Source organism: Charadrius vociferus, unplaced genomic scaffold (assembly GCF_000708025.1).
Source record: "Charadrius vociferus isolate BGI_N301 unplaced genomic scaffold, ASM70802v2 scaffold195, whole genome shotgun sequence".
Taxonomy (NCBI): Eukaryota; Metazoa; Chordata; class Aves; order Charadriiformes; family Charadriidae; genus Charadrius; species Charadrius vociferus.
This window is the reverse complement of record NW_009648539.1, coordinates 3,895,003-3,913,896: the sequence shown is the minus strand read 5'-3', so window position 1 is coordinate 3,913,896 and position 18,894 is coordinate 3,895,003. Positions and strand designations below refer to the sequence as shown.

Below are 18,894 nucleotides of genomic sequence, written 5' to 3'. Positions count from 1 at the left end.
TCAGCAGGGAGCGGTGCAGCGCTCGCAGGTGTTAGGCGGATTGCCTGTCTCGGTGTGCGTCCCAGCATTTTAATACACATTATACACACGAGGGGTGTATAATCCATCTTGCTTAGAATGTAAGAAAATAGCAAAATACAGGCTGCTCCTGCCAAAACCATTCCGAATTATAAGCTTTCCTTTATTACTTGCTTTTTATTAAATGTACCAATGCTACTGACTTTGAGCTGAAAATTTTTCAGTATAGTAATACAAAAGCATTATTATAGTTGTTGACCAAGTAAAACAGACTCATGATGCTCATGAACTTAATGGGGATGGTGATTGCTTTCCATCTCCCTTGCAAGATCGTTCTATGACCAAAAAGATCAGCAAATCTCCCCTTAAGTACAGTTCACCTTAAATTTTCCTTTGCTCAGTTTGATCCCCCTATGCCTTGCCATACATTCTTGTATTATCTTGAAGAAGTTTTCTCCTTCCTCAGTGTGTTTATCCTTCAAATACTTCTAGATGCTTGTCATATTCCCTCTAGCCATTAATGAGTCCCACTCTAGTTATTTTGTTCTTTTAATCTTTCCTACTGAATTCCTACATTCAGCCCATACGGAATTGGACTATTATTTCAGTGATCCGAAAGGAATACATGCAGTGATATTGAGAAACTAATACATTTTAAATCTTCCTTTAGTGAACAGGGTTATAAGTTACTGCTAGTAATTCATATTTACACAACTATCGTCCTGAATATTAATATTCAGATGAGATTAATCACATGATTTTGTATGACTGAGTAATTTTATAATTTCTTTTTCAGTGTCACACAAACTATATTCCTGTTTGTGGATCAAATGGAGACACTTACCAAAATGAATGCTTCCTCAGGAGAGCTTCTTGCAAGCATCAGAAAGAGATAACAGTGGTATCAAGAGGACCTTGTTATTCTGGTATGTAAAACATCACTTTGTGTCACTAATGCATGACGTTATATGGTTAACTCTTTAGTTTTGCCCTTAATTACAGAGATTTTAATTTTCATGCTTTTCATAGAATAAAATAATGTGGAAACCCAAAGTCCTTTTTAGCAATGGAATATTTTTATAGAGAAGAAATCTGATATATCTTCTGATACGCTAACAGGTTAATAAATAAACATTAGAAGTAGAAATACTTGATCTGAGAAAATAGTTTGTGAATGCTTCTGTTGTATGTACAGAGCAGCCTTGATATCATCAAAAGGCTTACAACCAATTTGGAGCAGACTCCAAATTAGTCATTTCTTTAGGACTCATTTTTTGGATATACAGAATTAGTGTGACATCCAGCAAGTGACACTGCTCATCCTGACTGCCACTCTGCCTGTATCCAAGGCATCATCTTTTACTAATTTCACTTTAGGTCATTACTTTGAAGGTATGCACAACTCTTACAAAATCATTGTACCTCACATTTCTAATAGATTTGCCTTTTCTGTCTTTCCACCCACTTAAAACGTAGATTTTCCACACGCTTAAAATACACAGGACAGGTTTTCACTGTCTTGAATATTGCAACCTCCTCTTGGACACAGAAACTGTAGCCACCAGAGATCTTCTGAACCTCTGGACAGATTCAAAGCTAGTGGGACCAGACACTGGGCTGGCTTTCTCAGAATTAAATTAAATGACTGAGTAGCATCAACAACTGCATTCTTTTGTACAGAAATAACAAACAAAAAAAAAATTTACGTTGTGGGACATCCCTCATCTTTTGATACACAGTTACTCAGATTAGCCTGAGCAAGGTTGTATCTACATGGCAGCCAGAAGCATGACTGCACGCTCCTAGCTAGTGTTACGTTGGCGAGGCTAGTTATTGATGACAATTAAGAGGTAGCGGCCTGGAACTCACTGGTAGCGGCAACCTCCTACCTGGAAATTAGGGTAAATATTTGGGCAGTATACCTAGGCCAAGTTCCTTGCTGCTGCCACTCCCAGAGCTCATTTAAATGGATTGTGGCTGTGTTTTGCATGAGCTGCTGTAACGCCTTTGACAGACCTATACTGAGATTTGGGGCTGTTTACCAAGGTCCAAGACGAGCTATGACTTTAGTCCTAGGACTGAAGGAAGCCTGCGTTTTGTGTGCAGCTCAGCTGCATAATTCCAGCATACCTCAGGCAGATGACTGAATCTACCTTGTTTCTCAATCTGCCACCTGTAAATTATCTCTGGATGCTGCAGAAATAGGAAAAAAATGCATTAAAGTTTTGGAGCACTCGCATATTCCTGCAACACCCCCCAAGAAGTATTAAGAAGGTTTGAAATGAGGATGTATAAGTAAGTATTTTTTTAATTTCATGCCCAAATTATTTTAAGAAACGGACTCACAAAATGAAAGTTTCTTTCCCTCACTAAAACAATATACTAGGGTAATGTTTTGGGAACAACAAAGAAAAAGTGATTATTTTTATATGTGTTCTACCCTACTAAGAAAAAGACATTTTGAAATGAAAAATTGATTCTTCTCAGCCTCAGGTTGCTGGCAGCAAATTACTGCAGTACTCAGCTAGTCTGAGATTTTTTTTAACCTCCCTCTCCTTTTCTTTAAGTCCAACATAAAACCTAGGAAACGCAGCATAATTTTTATACATCAAGATGTGTGCTGAGACAATTGACCAGAAAGTACTGAAAACACATTTCTGAAACTGAGGATGCGATTCAGGCTGCATACTCCCTTTACACTGGCACAATTTAAAGTGCTTTGGTGGAGCTCTACCAGAACAGTACTGGCTGCTCCCTGAGTGTTCTGGCCGATGTGAGAATATTGGATGACAAAAGCCATCCTCCACAACCTGTACATGTCCTGCTGGGGATCATAGGTCATCGAGAAGTCAATATATTTGTACTCTTCATCTGTAACACATATATGTTGAGAATCAAATGCCCAAATTAAAAAACCCTTTATAGACCCCCATTCATTTTCACTAAGTGCCTCCAAATTTGCTATGAAAATGCTTTGTTCTGGGACGTCATTGGAAGCTAAGTATAGATTCACTGGTTTCCTATCAGAGTTTTGGTTTTTCAAAGCAAAGCTTCATCCTGATGGGATGCACCTGAGACAACAGGATGAAATTCCCCTATGGTGTTGTAACAACTATTTAATATCTAAAGGGTGTTAGACTTCTGAATCTCATGCAAGAGTTAAATACTTCCCGTTTGCTAGGGGTTGATACCTACAGCACTGAAACAGACTATGCTGAGTGATTTAGTCAGACCAGTTTTTGGCAGGTAACATTTTGATTAATTTTTTACAGTCGTGGGTTATTTAACAGCATACTTATATATGTATTTCCTTTGTCCGAGTGCTGTCAGAGTTGCAAGATCCTAAAATAAGCAACGTTAAAACGTCAATTATAGGTGCTTTAGGAATGAACAAAATGCAAGTTTTGACATTAAAAATGGTGTTTTAGAGAAATGTAAGAGTACGTACAGCTGAATCTTTCAGGACAGCATATACAGGTCTTAACATTGTCAAAGCCCATTTTTCAATGAAGGGACATTGGTTTTTTTCAAATATCTGACTTTACAGAGATGTTCCTATGCCTAATTACACCTGCCACAACCTGTGGATGATGAGTGTCTGTGGGTTTCAGCCAATGCATGTAGCTCTATGTTGCAAAATACAGAGAAACTGGGAAAATGAGTGAAATGCAGCTTTAGTGTTCTCTTTGCCTAATACCTTCATATTCGTTTGAGAAATGGTAACTCAAATCAAACATTATACAATTTTTGCCTACACCTAACCTGGCCTTTTGCATTTGCAAAGAAGCCATCGCCCTGTCTGTGGCTGGGTGGAGACGAACAGGGCTGCGAAACAGAGTCCTTGCTGGTAGTAATTCCCATCTTCCACAGCTGCTCCTCCTTGCTCTGTGGGATTATGTTACGAACAAGATCGGAGCACTGTCCCAGCCTTTTCCTTTCGTTTTTTATTTCTCACCCTTACCAGTTCCCTGTTTGCAGTTCAGCCCACAACCAAATGCAGAGACGGTACCATCCAACAGGGCATGGGGAGATGGCAATAGCTACACCAGGACTCCTGCCAAGCTCACAGCATCAGCGGTCTCGCTGCTGACCTGAATCCTTGATCAGTTCATAAAGGGTGACATTACACTGAAATTCATTCATGTTATGCCGTCCTCTACTGGAGGTTATCCTGAACTGGCTTGCTAAACAGATTTAAGAAACAGTGAAGAGAGGGCCATCAGGGTTCTCAGAGCATTGAGGAGGAGTGTCACCAAGTCCCTTGATTTCTTCTGCGTTCTTTCATTGGTGATTTTATTGTTTTATTAGTTTGAATAAAATCAATTAATTTAGTAAATAAGTAATTTAGTAAACAAGAAATAGACCTTTACTCTAAGAATGCGTGTTCCTGTTAGCCGGCACACAGCCACGATTTTGACTGCTGTCAGATTTATATTATATGCACATGAAAATGTAACCACACAATGATATAGTACTTGATAAATTGTACTTACAGATTCTCAGTGAACTGTATATATTTTGAAGGCACAGTCCATTGCTTCTTTATTGGGATTTCTAAAGTTTAAAAAAAAAAAAGCTGTTCGCAGAACTAGAAACAAACACTATACCTCTGTTGGATTTAAGAAATTGTTCTCTGAAGAGTGGCTTTAATTTAGTATTATTCGGTCTGAAGTAATCAAACTCTTACCCTGAATTTGAATGCACAGGTTTTTACAGTAAATGTTTTTTATGTGGGAGGCTTACAGTGAAGCGTAATTAGATGCACACATTGTCCTGAAAAGAAATATAATAAGCTCAGTTTAATCCTTTTGAGGGAGTTAAGGAAGACATTCTAGGCAACTCACTTCTAGATAAGGAAGTGTGAAAATAAGGCTTCATGCTCTGCAAGAAAGCCATAACAAACCTGAAAATCTGCTATAAAAAAAATACATTCATACTGAGGACTGACCAAGACCCTTACTCCCAGATTCAGTGCAGTGCAGGAGCTTTCCCATCCAGTCTGCGAGGAGGGTTTGCGACAGCACAAGGTCACCCTTCTGTCATTAGAAAATGTTTTGGAAGCAAAGAACAAGTCATACCCAAAAATACCCCATCATCACATGCAAGTATTTAATATCCTGTGCCTTTTTTTCTTTTTTTTTTTTTTTGTTTTGTTGCATGGCACAATTAAGGAGGAAATGACTACCAGGATGATGTGATAGCAAATCCATTTCCCCTGAAGATGTCAAAGCAAATGGACGTTAAGGCGGAGGTTAAAAGCCTATCTCCAGCAGCCAGAGGCCTTGCAGCTGCTGGCAATTAGGCTTGTCAGCGTTGCCCCCCTAAAAATCTCCTGCTGGCATATCAAAATCAAGTGTAATTGCTAGCAGGCAGTCCTGCTGCTGGAGGGTGGGGATGTGAGCCCAGCCGGAGGAGGGCTGAGCTGGTGTGCTCCTTCGCACACCGCTTCTGTGCCGCGGCGTGAGCTCTGCTCCCCTGCCAGCGGAGGGAAGTTGGAGCGGGCTTTGACTTTGCTCTGGCTGGTGGCTTGAAATGGGCTGTGCAGGTTTCGGATCTTTTCCGAAGCACTGGCCATTGCAGCGCTGTTGGGACGTTTTGGGGGTCTGTGCTGCTGCTGCAGAATTACACCATGCTGAGAGAAAGTTAAAAGCTCTCACTGAGCAATGCAATAGTGCCCTCCTTGCCATGTCTAATGCCAACTGTAGATCAGGATGGTCTTCTTTTGTAGCAAGTTCTTGATAATTTTATCCAATCTTTAGGTAGAGGCACTCTTGTGTACCCAGGGGTTAAACGGCAGAAAACCTACCCTGTCCCATTATGGACGGGGCTGCTTTGTTAGCTCTGTTAGCTGGGAAATCCAGGCAGAATATAGTTAGCTAACAGGGAACTATGACTTGAGATAGCAGCTGCTCTTTCTGTCTTCTGGTTCTGTTTCATATGATGAGTAACAGAAGATAATTGAATAAAAAAAGTCAACATTATCCAGGACTTGCTCGGTGAAGTTTCTGGAGTGCTGGTGTGGGAAGACCAATTTCTGCTTTATGCAGAGAAGTGGCACGTACTGTCTTTGTACTAAACCCACCCCAGCTGTACCCCAAAAGCTTTAGGGGGAAATCCGGGACTTGGGTATAAAGAGTATAATAACTCTTGGGTGCCAAAGTTCAGATGCTGGAAATCCCTTCTCAGCTGTCAGCTAAGCCTTGCAATACGTAAATTCCATAAATACATCTTTTTTTTTTTTTCCTTTGTTTCCTGGGGAAAGGTATACAGTTTTACCTCCAATGTGTCAAGAGGTGTTCTGTTCTGCCCATGACTGAATAGCTGCCAACCTGTTTCTTACATAGATCTAAAAAAAGATTCAGTGTTTTGGCATTTCTTTGCCTGCCTCTCTGTGAGCAGGATTGGATAGGTTTGCTCCAGAGGCGCCCACTGGATAACCTGTCCCATGTGACTCAATTTAAGCAAGGTCTGCTTGCTTAAAATTTGTCAGTGGACTGCTTGTGTTTGTACTTAGCAGTTCGGAGCCATTGCCCTAAATGGGGAAGAGATGGGTTCAATTTTCCTGCTAGTTTGAGTTAAAAGCCATCCCTCCTTGAGTGAGAGAGGCTGCAGGCTCTTTTGGGTTTGGAGAATGTACCTTCTGCTTCTGCACCAAAGCAGACCCATGGTACAGAAATGGCTTCTGTTCAGAGAGGGAAAAAAAAAAAGGGGAGGGAGGGTTCTGACTGTAGCCTACCGCTTACTGCGTTCAGATGCTGTGTCAGATCCAAGAGCTTCTTTATATATTTTATCCAGAAACTCCTTCGTGGTTAAAAGCAGCTCACAGCAGAAGCCTGTACATTTGTGTATAAGTGTATTTTTACAAGCCTATTTGGAAAAGAGTGGCTTAAGTCTCTCTCTAATTATTGACCTGTGACTGGGGGGATGCTATTTCTGTCCAGCCTCCTCACTCATTTGAGCATCTATCTTGCCAGGTCTTGGTGCATGGAGACCACTTTTGGTAATCCTGAATTGGTTAAAGGCCTGAAAAGAGCAAGGCTGCTTGTCCAAGTAAGCTTGCAAAAAAAAAAAAAAAAAGCTACCTTTTTAACCAGCAGCTGCTTAGGAAAATCTAGCCAAGGCTCAGAAAAAAGCAGGAACACTGGCTTAGTTTAGCACAGTTACCCTGGAGACAGGAGTCCTATCACAGCTCCCAGTGAAAAGTTGAAAATAATGCAAAGTGTTATAGAGGATGACACTTTTTTTTTTTTTTTAATGGTTTCTTGAGACCTGAAAGCCCAGAGAAGCAGGAATTAATCTCTCCTGTTACTAGAATGTCCTGCCAACGAGACAGAGTTGCCTGTGGACTTCTCTCCCCAAAGAACAGCTTTGGCACAATTTCACCACTGCAAATAAGCCTATATACTTACCTCATATAAATAAATTATCCTCCTTCAAATTTCTTAATGAAGCAATGCTGCATTATACGCCATATTTCTCAGTGACTCAACAATGACATTTTATATGGGATTGTCTGCTTTGTCAGTAAAGTGGGTCACTATTGATGGAACAAGAGCCCTTCTGGTTTTGCATTCATTTATGTAAGGTAATAAGCTCAGTCTATTAGATACGGAATAGTGTATAGGAGGACAGAAAGGAAAAATTAGACAGAGGGAAAAAAACCTCTATTGCTGATACTCCATGTGAAGGAGATTATTTTTAATGTGTGAAGTGACCCAGTAACGTGGAATTTCACACTTTCATCCACACACTAGAAGGAATTATTCTTAGAAATATAACTCCTTAAAGAAAAAGTGGGGGAGGGAACTGAGCAAACAGAGGGTTTGGTTTTCCCTCTGATGTGAACAACGAGCTCATACGTGGAAGTAAGAACCCAGCTCCTCTGCCTGGTCGCCGCCTTCTTTCAGATTTGTGGAAATAAATTCAGCTGCCTTCTCCATCATCAAAGCAGGCATGAAAGGGGAGGTGTGGGATGAGCAGAGTGTGTGCTCTGCTCCTCTCCTCATCTTCCAGAGAAGCTGAACTAACGGGGGTGGGGAGCAATTCACCGACTGTAATTGCCATCCCGTCCTCTCCTCTCCACCTCCTTTGAGCAAGAAGGACCAAGGGAGGTTTGTGACTTGGAGCGCGGGTTTAAGGGCTTGTCTTTACTGCCGTGCTAGCTGATAGCGCTGTGCAGAGCGCTGCCCAGTGGATGCACATCCCCGTATAAAATCCCTATGCAGCTCCATAATGCTCTGAAGTGGAGTTAGTTGGCCTGGGGTGGTGAGGAAGCTCAAGTCCTGCTGACACTTGAACTGCTAATGCAAAGGGGATGCAGCCACAAGCTGTCACCCATCAGATGCTAATCCAGTCAGTCTAATGTCAATGAAATAACTATGCCATTAGAGCATCTCTCTGTGAAGTGATAGACTCAGCTGAGAGGAGCTATTTTGTAGTTAGATGACTTAAGCCAGCTTTACTTTGAGGACCAGTTGTCTTCTAGAGGTACTTCTGCAGTCAGGTGATTTATATATCACTCCTCCAAGTACCACTCCCAGGATCAGAGGGTAAAAACATAAATATTCCAAAAATCAGACTCTGTGCTCTTCCTCTGTTTTGGGTTTAACAAATTTGAATCTCTAACGGTTGAAAAAAGGCTAAGAAATCGATTTAGTCTTCAGTCGTGAATGATGCTGTTCCTTGTGTAAAAATGTCTTCACAGGAAAGAGAGAGAGTAGGGCACCGTAAGCATGGATGAACTGTATTAAAGGATGCCAGACTTTATGTGGCATGTTTGTTTTTACACCTGGCTCATGAAATGTAACACCTGTGTAAAGTTCCTGAACAGCTGCTCCTGGAGCAATATTTTCATTTGCTTTCTTTTTTTTTTTTTTTCTCCCCCTGTGTTTCTTTTCCAGATAATGGCTCTGGGTCAGGAGAAGGAGGTGAGTACCAAACTCCAGTTACACTTGCTTTTGGTCTTCCTTTTTTGCTACGTGTGTGTCATTTTTATGTACATGGTTGTTGTATACCACATGAATTAAGGAAAAATTACAAGTTAAAAGTAAGCTTTAACGTTGCAGTGTTATCTAAACAGTATTTGTGTAGGAATAAGTTGTAGTGTGTGTTTGACCAATGTTGTTCTTTCAGATTTGACTTATATACCTTTTCGTTGTTTGCCAGCAATATAGTGTAATATTTAGATGCCTATTTCACCTGTATTTCACTCCTGGAAATGTCCATTCACAATCAATTTCTTTTCTTTTTTTTCCCCCTTGCATTCATTTCCTTAGTGTCTACAATCTCTAGTTATTACTTTATTCTTGGTCAAATACATTGCCTTAAATATATAATGATTACAGTATGATATCTGTTTTTACCAATTTTTTATATGTTTCTGTTCAAAGCTGTGTATTCAAAGAGGGGATGTAGCACAGCTGGTACCAGTAGAAGTGTTCCTATCTTTGAACACATCTTAACCTTCTTCCGAGGATTGAAAAAAAAAAAATAATGGGATTTTATCTTAATTCTATCTTTAATACTACTAGCAAGGATACATACAGGATGAAAAATGTGAGAGGGAGATATATACAGACATGGAAAAGCTGTTTTGCTTTTAGGCTTTGACTGTGTTAAGAAAACATTGCAGTTCATACTGATGGGATTGGGTTCTGAAATATCGGAAATCTTGTATAGTTACATGAAAGCGTGCTTTTGTGAAAAACAATCAATGTCATCACTATGTGGTTAAACACAACAGTTAACTTTCCAAAAATCAGGAGCTAGTTCCTTCTTTTTTCCTGTATCGAGTGAAGTGGAGGTATTTCCCTCTGCTTTAATAAAATGCTATCAGTAACTTCCTAAGCTGCTGCTAGCACATGGCCATTCTTGCCTTTATTTCCTTTGGGAGCAGCGTCTCAAGGAACTATTTTCTGCTCAAACACTGCCTCTCGTTGCCTTCACTGGTGACTTTTTTCCTGAAGGTCTTCTTCCTGAGGTTGCATCACCCCCTCTCCCCAGAAGCTCTGTTTGCTTCTCCTTCCCCCTTCCATACTCAGCCTGTTATTCCACTACAGCTGCTCCCTGTGAGCCGAGAGTTGCTCGCCTCGGTACTTCCATGCACTTCTGATAGGAGACAGATGACAGAAATTTAGTCCGCATCTGACTTTTATTTTTGGAACAGTTTTAGAAAAGTTTGAATGCTGTTGGGAATTATTTATTTTTTTCAGTACTTCCCAACCAGATACAAAAATCCTCGTTAAAGTCCCTTGTAAATATTACTGTGTTGGTCTGGAAGAGACTGGCAGCCAACTGACAGATGTGGGGATTCTTTGGGTAATTTTATGAACACTTTTGAGAAAAGTAGGACAGAACATGCTGCATTTTCTTGGTTAGGCCGCTCACTGAAGAGGTGAAAGATCCCAGCTCACATATACTCGTTGCTTGATTCGGGGCAGGAGACTGAACCAGGTCCACCATCTCTTGGTAAAAGAGGGCTGAAATGGGTTTCCCTTGGTCACTGCTGTTTTTTTCTTTCTCACTTGAAATATTCATTGAGCCTGTGACAAAGGGAGTGGGAGGAAGGCGACAGCCTGGAGACTGGGAGGATGCACACTGCAGAAAGGCTTTGTTAGCTGGGACTCAGCATGCCAGTGAATTTTAATTATTTATGCAAAATAGAATGGCATTAGCTGAGGAGCTTTGGTGGTCCCTCCATGCTATCTTGTAGCAATGGTTAGTGCATTGCCTTGGGAGGTGGAATATGTAGGTTCAGTTCACTTCAGGCAGAAAGAATTGAATCTGGGCCCTTTGGCCCCAGGTGAATGTCTGCACTGCCTGGGTATTGAATAAAGAAGGGACAATGTACCCACTACCTCCTCCAGCAGTTTTATGATGTTAGGCCTTCGTTTACTTGGCTTTCTTCCGAGAGCCTTTGGGCCAACTGCAGTGTTCCTGCGTCTCTTCAGTGTGAAAACAAGTGGGTTTAGTTCTTAATTTTAGATAGAAAAGATATTTTAAATGACCAGAAATTTAAAATCCCACTTGGCACTTTTTCTTTTTTTGGCTACGTCTAGGCTGTTTGCGACACACTGAATTAGTACTGTCCCCATCCACCTTTGTCACTAAACTGGGTGTTGAGTAATACTTCTGCAGAACAGTTGGCTTGTCTTCAGCATGTTGAGTCGTTTTCTGCATCTGAAAGCAATCCTTCAAAGAATGGAATCCACTGTTGCTTTGATTATTGAACTCTGCTCTGGCAGACCAGTATTTTTGTATTTACAATATTTTTGTATCTGGAAATGGTTTTGTTCCATTATTCAAGTAACTGTAAAAGTGTTACAAGGAGACATTAAAAACATCAAAGACTTACTACAAATTAAAGGAATTCAGAATTAAATCCAAACTTCTAAAAGAATGCTGAACCTATTGAAGACGGAGGCACGTTGTTCGAGACCCAGATAAAGAGAAAGGGCAGGAACCCAGGCAGAGTGTGACCTGCAGGGTTGGGGTGCTCCATGGTGCACACACCACAGCCATGCCTCCCTGGTTATTCCAGCTACAGGACTGACTGGGGCACCACACAGCTCCTTCCTGGATCAGCCTTTCCAATTTTCTTCCTGGAGGAAGCCAGGACATGCTGAGATATAATAATGATCCTGATCATTTAGTATCACGCTCTTGGCCAAAGGTGCACAAGTGGGAACAAAGCTGCATGAGGAGCTTCTGTGACCTGCGGGTTAGGTACTGCTGTGAGCTGTTGCTTGTAGGTACAAGGAAACAGCAATAGAAGGGGAAAAATGCAAGGATAAGTGAGAGTGAGCCAGCAAGTAAGCAAGCATGCTAGCTTAGAAATTTCTGTTTTCTTCCTAGGATTTACATTTCCAGATGTTAACCACAGAATCAGTGTTTGCTGTGTTTCTTAAAAACACAATTAGTGTGATTGTGTATGCACCAGTGATGCTTGCACACACGGAATGGATGAGTGCAGCTGCTTGTGTATGTTCAGGAAGCCTTGCGATTGCTGTGCAAGAGATGATGTACTGTTTGCTGGTAGATTTTTAACTGTGGAGGAAAGTACTGGGAAAGCATCTGAGTTGTGCTCTTCGGTTGCTATAGCTCTGCCTGTGACAGTCTCCACTGCTGAAATTAGCTGCTTGCCTCACGTGCAGCTGAGATCTGTGCTACTGGTTCACACTGTTCTCTTTCATTTTCCAGACGCAGAACAAGCTTATTAATGATTCTGAAACCTGACTTGATGCAGATTCTCCCTCCTACTCCCAAACTGTGTGATGTTAAATGCATTATTTTTTTTATAAAAAAAAAAACAGAGTAATTTAGAACTGATTAAAAAAACCCACAAAAATCCACTTCCTCAAAGACTGTTTCAGATAATGTCTTGTCTTAGAAGTTGTAATGTGCCACAAAAAGGCTAAAGACTGTGGAACTACTGATCCAGATTCTCTCCCAAGTCATGTTTACTGTTACAAAGATACTAGGTTTTAGGAAAAGAATTAAGAGTAGGAGAACTTTTTCAGTGTGCCTGAATGAGACGAAGGAGTATAATTTTTAAGGATAACACAATTGTGTAGTTGCCCTCTGACATTCTGGATGAGTGATTTCCATTTTCTATGCTCTGACAGCACAGTGTTAATAAAAAGTTGTAATAAAATGACTCATTTTGCTCACTTCAGAAGTCCGAACTTTCAATTAGCATAATAAAAATTACACTTGTGAAACCAAGCTGTTGACCACTTGTGGCAATGGGTATCCTGAAGCCACCTCTAAGAAGAGTATGGCTTGCTAATTCAGAAATTGGAGAAATTTCAACAACCTCATTACCCTACCATTATGTTTCACCCCTACAGAAAGCAATGTCAGAGAGTGGGGACTCAGACCTAAAAAAGTTGCTTAGCTGAGGTCGCAGCTGGAGACGTAGAGATCCTTTAAATTTGCATTTAAGACATATGCTTTTCTCTGTAATCTCTTATGAATCATTCTGCAATTTCCCTGTTCTGAAGAACACAATCATAAGACCTGCTCCTGATCCACTTTGTTTAAATGGTGATATGTTAGAGCTTGAGGCAGAACTGCTGGAAGAGAAGTCACGGGCTCAGATTCTTGTTCATCTCTGCCAGTTGTGAACTGCAACACTGTTTGACCTGCTGGATGTACTTCCACTAGTGGTAGATCGAGGCATGAAAAATGATCCTCAGGCTGTGACGTGTACATAAAGAAGGTAGATTGCTAGCTTGCATGAAACATTTTCTTTTTTCTAACAAGAATTTAAAAATTTCATTTCTGGTGGAACCTGCCATATTCTTCCTGTTAAAAGAACTTTGTCACCCCAATAAAGTAGCCTCAGGAAGATTAACTTTGGTAGGTTTATTTGAAAATGACTAGGGGTGAGCTTTTACAAATTTTTCTCCAAGGTGCTTTCAATGTGCAAATAGTTTTTTTTTTTTTCTCAAGTTTACAACTTGATACTAGCCAAAAATGCCTAAACAGAAGCAGTCATCTTAGTGATCTTCTTGCCCTCTCACTATACAAAGAGCTGGGACTTAGGACTCTTAGCCAAGTAGAAGTTCTATCATTTAGCTGAAGTAAATCCAGTGTTCAGAAGACCTCAGTCTCATGTTAAAGCCCTGTCCTTGTCAATATTTTAAAAAGGATCATAGCACGACATTATCCAACTAGTAGTGAGACAACTGAAAGGGCAATCAGAGCCATCGGTCTAAATTCTGCTTGGATTTACAGTCACATCCTACATTATTAGAAGAAATTTTGGCCCACTGCATATAGGAAAGGAAAGCCTTTTGAAGAAGCTGGTTCTTTTATTTTTGTGTCAAAGGTATTGGTGACAAAGATAATTTGCTTTCATCTGGCAGTAGTCCTTATTCGTAAGGCTTTTTTTGGTAGTACTTTCCATCTGGCATCCTGGCATAGTGCAATAACTTTTGAAGGAGAACCTTATTTCTTCTGAGCTCCCTGGTCCCGTCTTTGGTAAACGAGCACTTCTGAGCCATTCTTCCCATGCCCCTCAAAGTAAAAGCCTTTTTTCCTCTCACTCCAGATAGTCCTTACTTTCTCTATTTGATACTGCCAGCAAATGGCAGCTGTGATGTTGACTTTGTGATACAGTCAGGCCTTTGCAAGGATCTGTTGAAAACTGTCAGCATGTGTTACGTACGCCATCAAAGAGTTAACAAATGGTAATGACTTTTCAAGCCAGCGTCTCAGAGACAAATCCATGTCCTAGAAGGGGCAGGCTCTGTAGCCTGGTAGTCAACTGACATCAGTAAGATTTCTAAGTGTCCTACTATGCCCATAACATTATTTTTTTTATTCTTTTTGTTCAGCATTTATCTGTGTACCTAAGCAAAATGCACTTTTGATATTAAAAAAGAGGTAATGGCAGTTAGACAGATGGCACCCAATCATTTCAGACTTCTAAACTAAGGAAATAACATGCTTGCAATACATATAGCTAAGTTAATTATTATTAAAATAATTTGTTTTGAATTTCTAATCCCTCTGAAATTTAATAGCTAAACTATCTTGTGATGAACGTCTCGCAGATTGCATTTAGTAATTAATAAATTGATATACAGTATGTGCTTTTTAGCAGGCTGCCATCTGTTCCTTCCCCTCACTGGGGACAACACTTACCAGTAACTGTCACACAGTCAGGGTGGTGTAAACAGACACAGTTTAGAAGCTTTACTATTTTTTATTTTAATTTGTAATAATGCTACTGATTTGTTTTAATGTATTTTAATATGACTGCAGAAACTTGACGGTGATTAACACCCTGGATAGGAGGTAACATTGCATCTTTTAGCATATTTCTATAATGGTGTGCAACTTAGAAAGATTTAAGTGCTGGTTCTGTCATGCGCCTTGTCACTGAGTGTCACTTTAGCTATTTATTTCTGTTGAGATCCTAAAATTAACACTGAACTAAAACTTGCAAGAATTACTGTGTTTTCACTAAAGGTTCAGCAAGGCAGAGGCCTGACTGTTCGGAACCTCTGTTAGTGAAAACTTATTCTAAGCAGGGGCTTCAGGGGAGCTGGAGTTTGCTCAGAAGGATGCTGGAGCCAGGGGCACAGAAGATCAGCTTCCTCCTGGCTCTTGTGCAGGATGACAGATAGGAAATGAGGGCCGGTTCATCTTATGCAGCCTGAATAGGGTCTGCAGAAGGGCGTTCGGCATGTTCATGAAATTGTGGGACACCTCCCTTGACATCTGGTGACTTTCTTGTCCTTGGCATTTTCCACCATCTACTCATACGTAATTTCCCTGGTGGTTACTCTGAAGTTGTTGTGTCTGCCTTTGGAGGAAAAGGAGTTAGCTGCATTTGAAGCAAGATAGTGGAGCAAATGGGTATTCAAGTTCTCCAAACAGAGGGTCCTGCAGCGTAGAAGCTGATCCAGCTTTAGCAGTATGCCAGCTTTCCCCACCATTATCCATGGTGTCATAGGCATAGAAGCAAAATAGAAGTTATAGTTGTATAAAATACCTAACGCATAACAAGTGTAGTGGTGGTAGGGAGTCTTACAGTGCACATCCTCAATTCCTTTGCTTAAAAGTTCACACACTATCATCATCATAACCACTGGACAAACATATCACTTTGGCTGGGTTGTGATTAGGGTGTCAAACTTCAAACTCCTCTCCTCCAGGCACCTCAGTCATAAATAGACCAGGCATCCCTGCCTTGAACCTGTAATGGCCTTTCTTGCAAAATCAAACTTCGAAGGCTGGTGTCGTTACTGGAGCGTGCTTACAGCTGCAGTGTGCAGGCTATACAGCACAGGGAAGGTAACTTTCAACCAGGTATAGATCTCTCGCTGTACCAAGCCAGGCTTTGCTTCTAAGCCAGCTGGGTAGTTGAATAAGAGAATGGGACCTTCCACATTGGTAAATATTGCTGTTGCGTACGATCCAGCAGTAGGGTCAAGATAATTCAAGACACCATTTGCCAAGAAATTGGGAGAGCTGAGAGTAGTTGTTGCACTTGTTTTAAATAGATACTTGCAGACAAGAGAGCAAGTTCGCAGCTTTGTTTAAAGTTACAGGGACGATCTCCATTTTAACTAAGTGTGTCATTAAAGTTGCCCTAAAAATTAATGGAAGAGAGGGTAAGTCACTAAACTGTTCAGTGAACTGCAGCCCATAACGTGTGATGCTGTGGCGTGTGGTATTTTGAGAGGAATTTCCAGTGCTAGCTGTACTGAGGGAATCGCAGTCTAATCAAGGGGGGGGGGGTTGTCTTCTGTACTTTAGGGTGCAGAAAGGCGTTTGCTGTGGTGCTTCCTATTTTTCAAAAATCTTTCTAAGATTAGTTGCTCCCATGGGATAGCACATCAGTAAAAATCACTTAACTCCCAAAACAGATAGGAATTGGTTTTCAGAGGGGCTTTCCCAGACCAGGGAATCTGTATTACACCCATACATGGCTACTAGGCAGTTGCAGCCCTCCACAAGCTCCCCTCGCTTCACTGTGAACACTGATAAATATATATATATATAAATACACACATAACAGCGGAGCTCCCTTTCCAGGCCATGCCTTGGGGCAGACCAAGCTTCACCTTGACACAGACTGATGCTTTTCCTTCAAGCCTGATTGAAGGCCCTCAGCAGAAACCCAGCCAAACGGCCATTGTAGGAACGCACAAATGAGTTGCCGAGGGAAGCAATTTACTGCTGGCCAGTTCCTCCATAGCTACTGTCCATCTGCAGGCTCCCACCCTGCAGCTCCTAAGATACAGCTGGCCATCTTCTGCAGAGGAATAATGACTTGAGGAGAAGTGTTAGGGAGCACTGCAGCTCAGAGAGACAACTGGGAGTCACAGATCCCATCCTCGTGCCTCTTTCTTTTGAAGGACGGAGCAGTAATGAGGTGCTGCCCTGAAACACGAAAGGAAGCTGAAAAGAGGGGGAAAATGAGCTTTCACTCAACATGAAATTAAGATGTCAAAGAACAGAATTAATCAAGATACCAACAAAAGTGAGGAGAAGAAATTCTGTAATCATCTATACATCAACATTACAAGTCTGCATAATAAACAAGAGGAGCTGAATTGCTCATTTAGGAGCATATTTTGATCTAATTGATATTACTGAAACCTGCTGGGAAGATCTGATAGATTGGAATATTAAAATTAATGGCTATAAGCTCCTTAGGAACAATCAAATGTGGGGGAGAAAGGAGAAGGGAGGGACAATCTGTCAAGGGATGCATTGCCTATTTGGAGACATTTGCACCAGAGAAACTTATGTTCTCAAATATTAATGGGTTAACTTCCTTTAACAGCACACAAGTGGGGTACTGAAAATGTCTGCTATCAATTCAGGCTGAAAACCAGTATTTATCTATTCGGTATTTGTGGAGAAAACTGCATTTTCTTCAAGGACCTCAGTCTAAATGATATGCAGTATCTCGTGCTGCTAGTATAAAACATCATGCAGCTAGTAATGAAAGAAGCTTCTAAAAATTATATATGACTACCACCTAACATGGAAACATTGCATAAATACACATTCTTCTGTATGACACCTCATCCTGACAGGTGTAAATTATTAGTACCTGAGGTGCAGGTCTTCTTGACTTGCACATATTTATTAAATGCAAACAAAATAAGGTACAGATAATTTTGTATACATGAGGTCCAGCAAGTTCTATCAAGGAGAAAAGGCCACACTTTTTCTAAAACAAACCTAATTTTAAAAGGTAGCAAAAGCATTTGGGGGAGGGAGGGGAGGAGGAGAGAGAAGTTTACACCAAACAGCATATAAAAACAATGAACAAGTAGATGTGGACTACTGTTTATGAAAATGAAAAGGTGCCGGGGCATTCACAGGGAGCAGAACTAAAGCCGGTGAGGAAGGATGTGCGTGTGTGTATATGTTGCTTCTTTACCTTCATTACAAAATTGAAATGCTAATAGTGCAGCTAAAGTGCTCTGCAAAGCATTCTGGTTGTATTTGTAGTTAAGTCAGATAGTGTATATAGGATATGATGAAATATTTTCCATGCTAGCAGTACTGAAGAAGGATATTAAGCATCAAATGTTGAAGACAGGTGTTTTGTAACCAGCAGGTCTGGCTGGTTTGCACCTAAAAGCTTTAACAATGGATGGTAAAGAATTCTCTCGGCTGACAATGACTTTTGTCTCTTTTTCTACAGTAGAACAATGAGAAATAACATACAAATACTTTGAGAAAAGATAAATGTGATGATCAGGCTACAGCCTCTCATTCATTCATCCGAGGGCTGGAACACCTCTCCTATGAGGAGAGGCTGAGAGAGTTGGGGCTGTTCAGCCTGGAGAGGAGAAGGCTCCGGGGAGATCTTATTGCGGCCTTCCAGTACCTAAAGGGGGCCTACAGGAGAGCTGGGGAAGGACTTTTTACTAGGGCATGTAGTGACAGGATGAGGGGGAATGGCTTTAAACTGGAAGAGGGCAGGTTTAGATTAAACATTAGGAAGAATTTTTTCACTTTGAGGGTGGTAAGGCACTGGAACAGGTTGCCCAGAGAGGCTGTTGAGGCCCCATCTCTGGAGGTGTTCAAGACCAGGCTGGACGTGCCTTGGGCAACCTGGTCTAGTGGGAGGTGTCGCTGTCTATGGCAGGGGGGTTGAAACATGATAATCTTCAAGGTCCCTTCCAACCTAAACCATTCTATGATTCTATGAATCTGGCATCCATCAGAAGCAAAGCAGTGGAATCGAAGGTAGAAGAATCAACTGAGTACAAAATTAAGGGAGGGGAAAATATTTAATGCCAGTCATCATGGGTTCATGGAAAACCTTTATTTACCCTTTTTTTAAAATTACCTTTCCAAGAAAGGCATTTGTGCAACAGAACATTTTCTGTAAGTGTACCA

At 41.0% G+C, this 18,894-nt stretch overlaps 1 protein-coding gene across 1 annotated transcript in view; it reads left to right on the top strand.

The window, feature by feature from the left end:
• The window catches only part of TMEFF1 (transmembrane protein with EGF-like and two follistatin-like domains 1), a 70,084-nt gene that overhangs the window by 18,303 nt on the left and 32,887 nt on the right, over positions 1-18,894 (top strand). The window contains exons 4-5 of the mRNA XM_009885914.1: positions 815-944; positions 8,919-8,945. Of these exons, the coding sequence (XP_009884216.1) occupies positions 815-944; positions 8,919-8,945 (157 nt within the window). The remainder of the gene's footprint in view (positions 1-814; positions 945-8,918; positions 8,946-18,894) is intronic.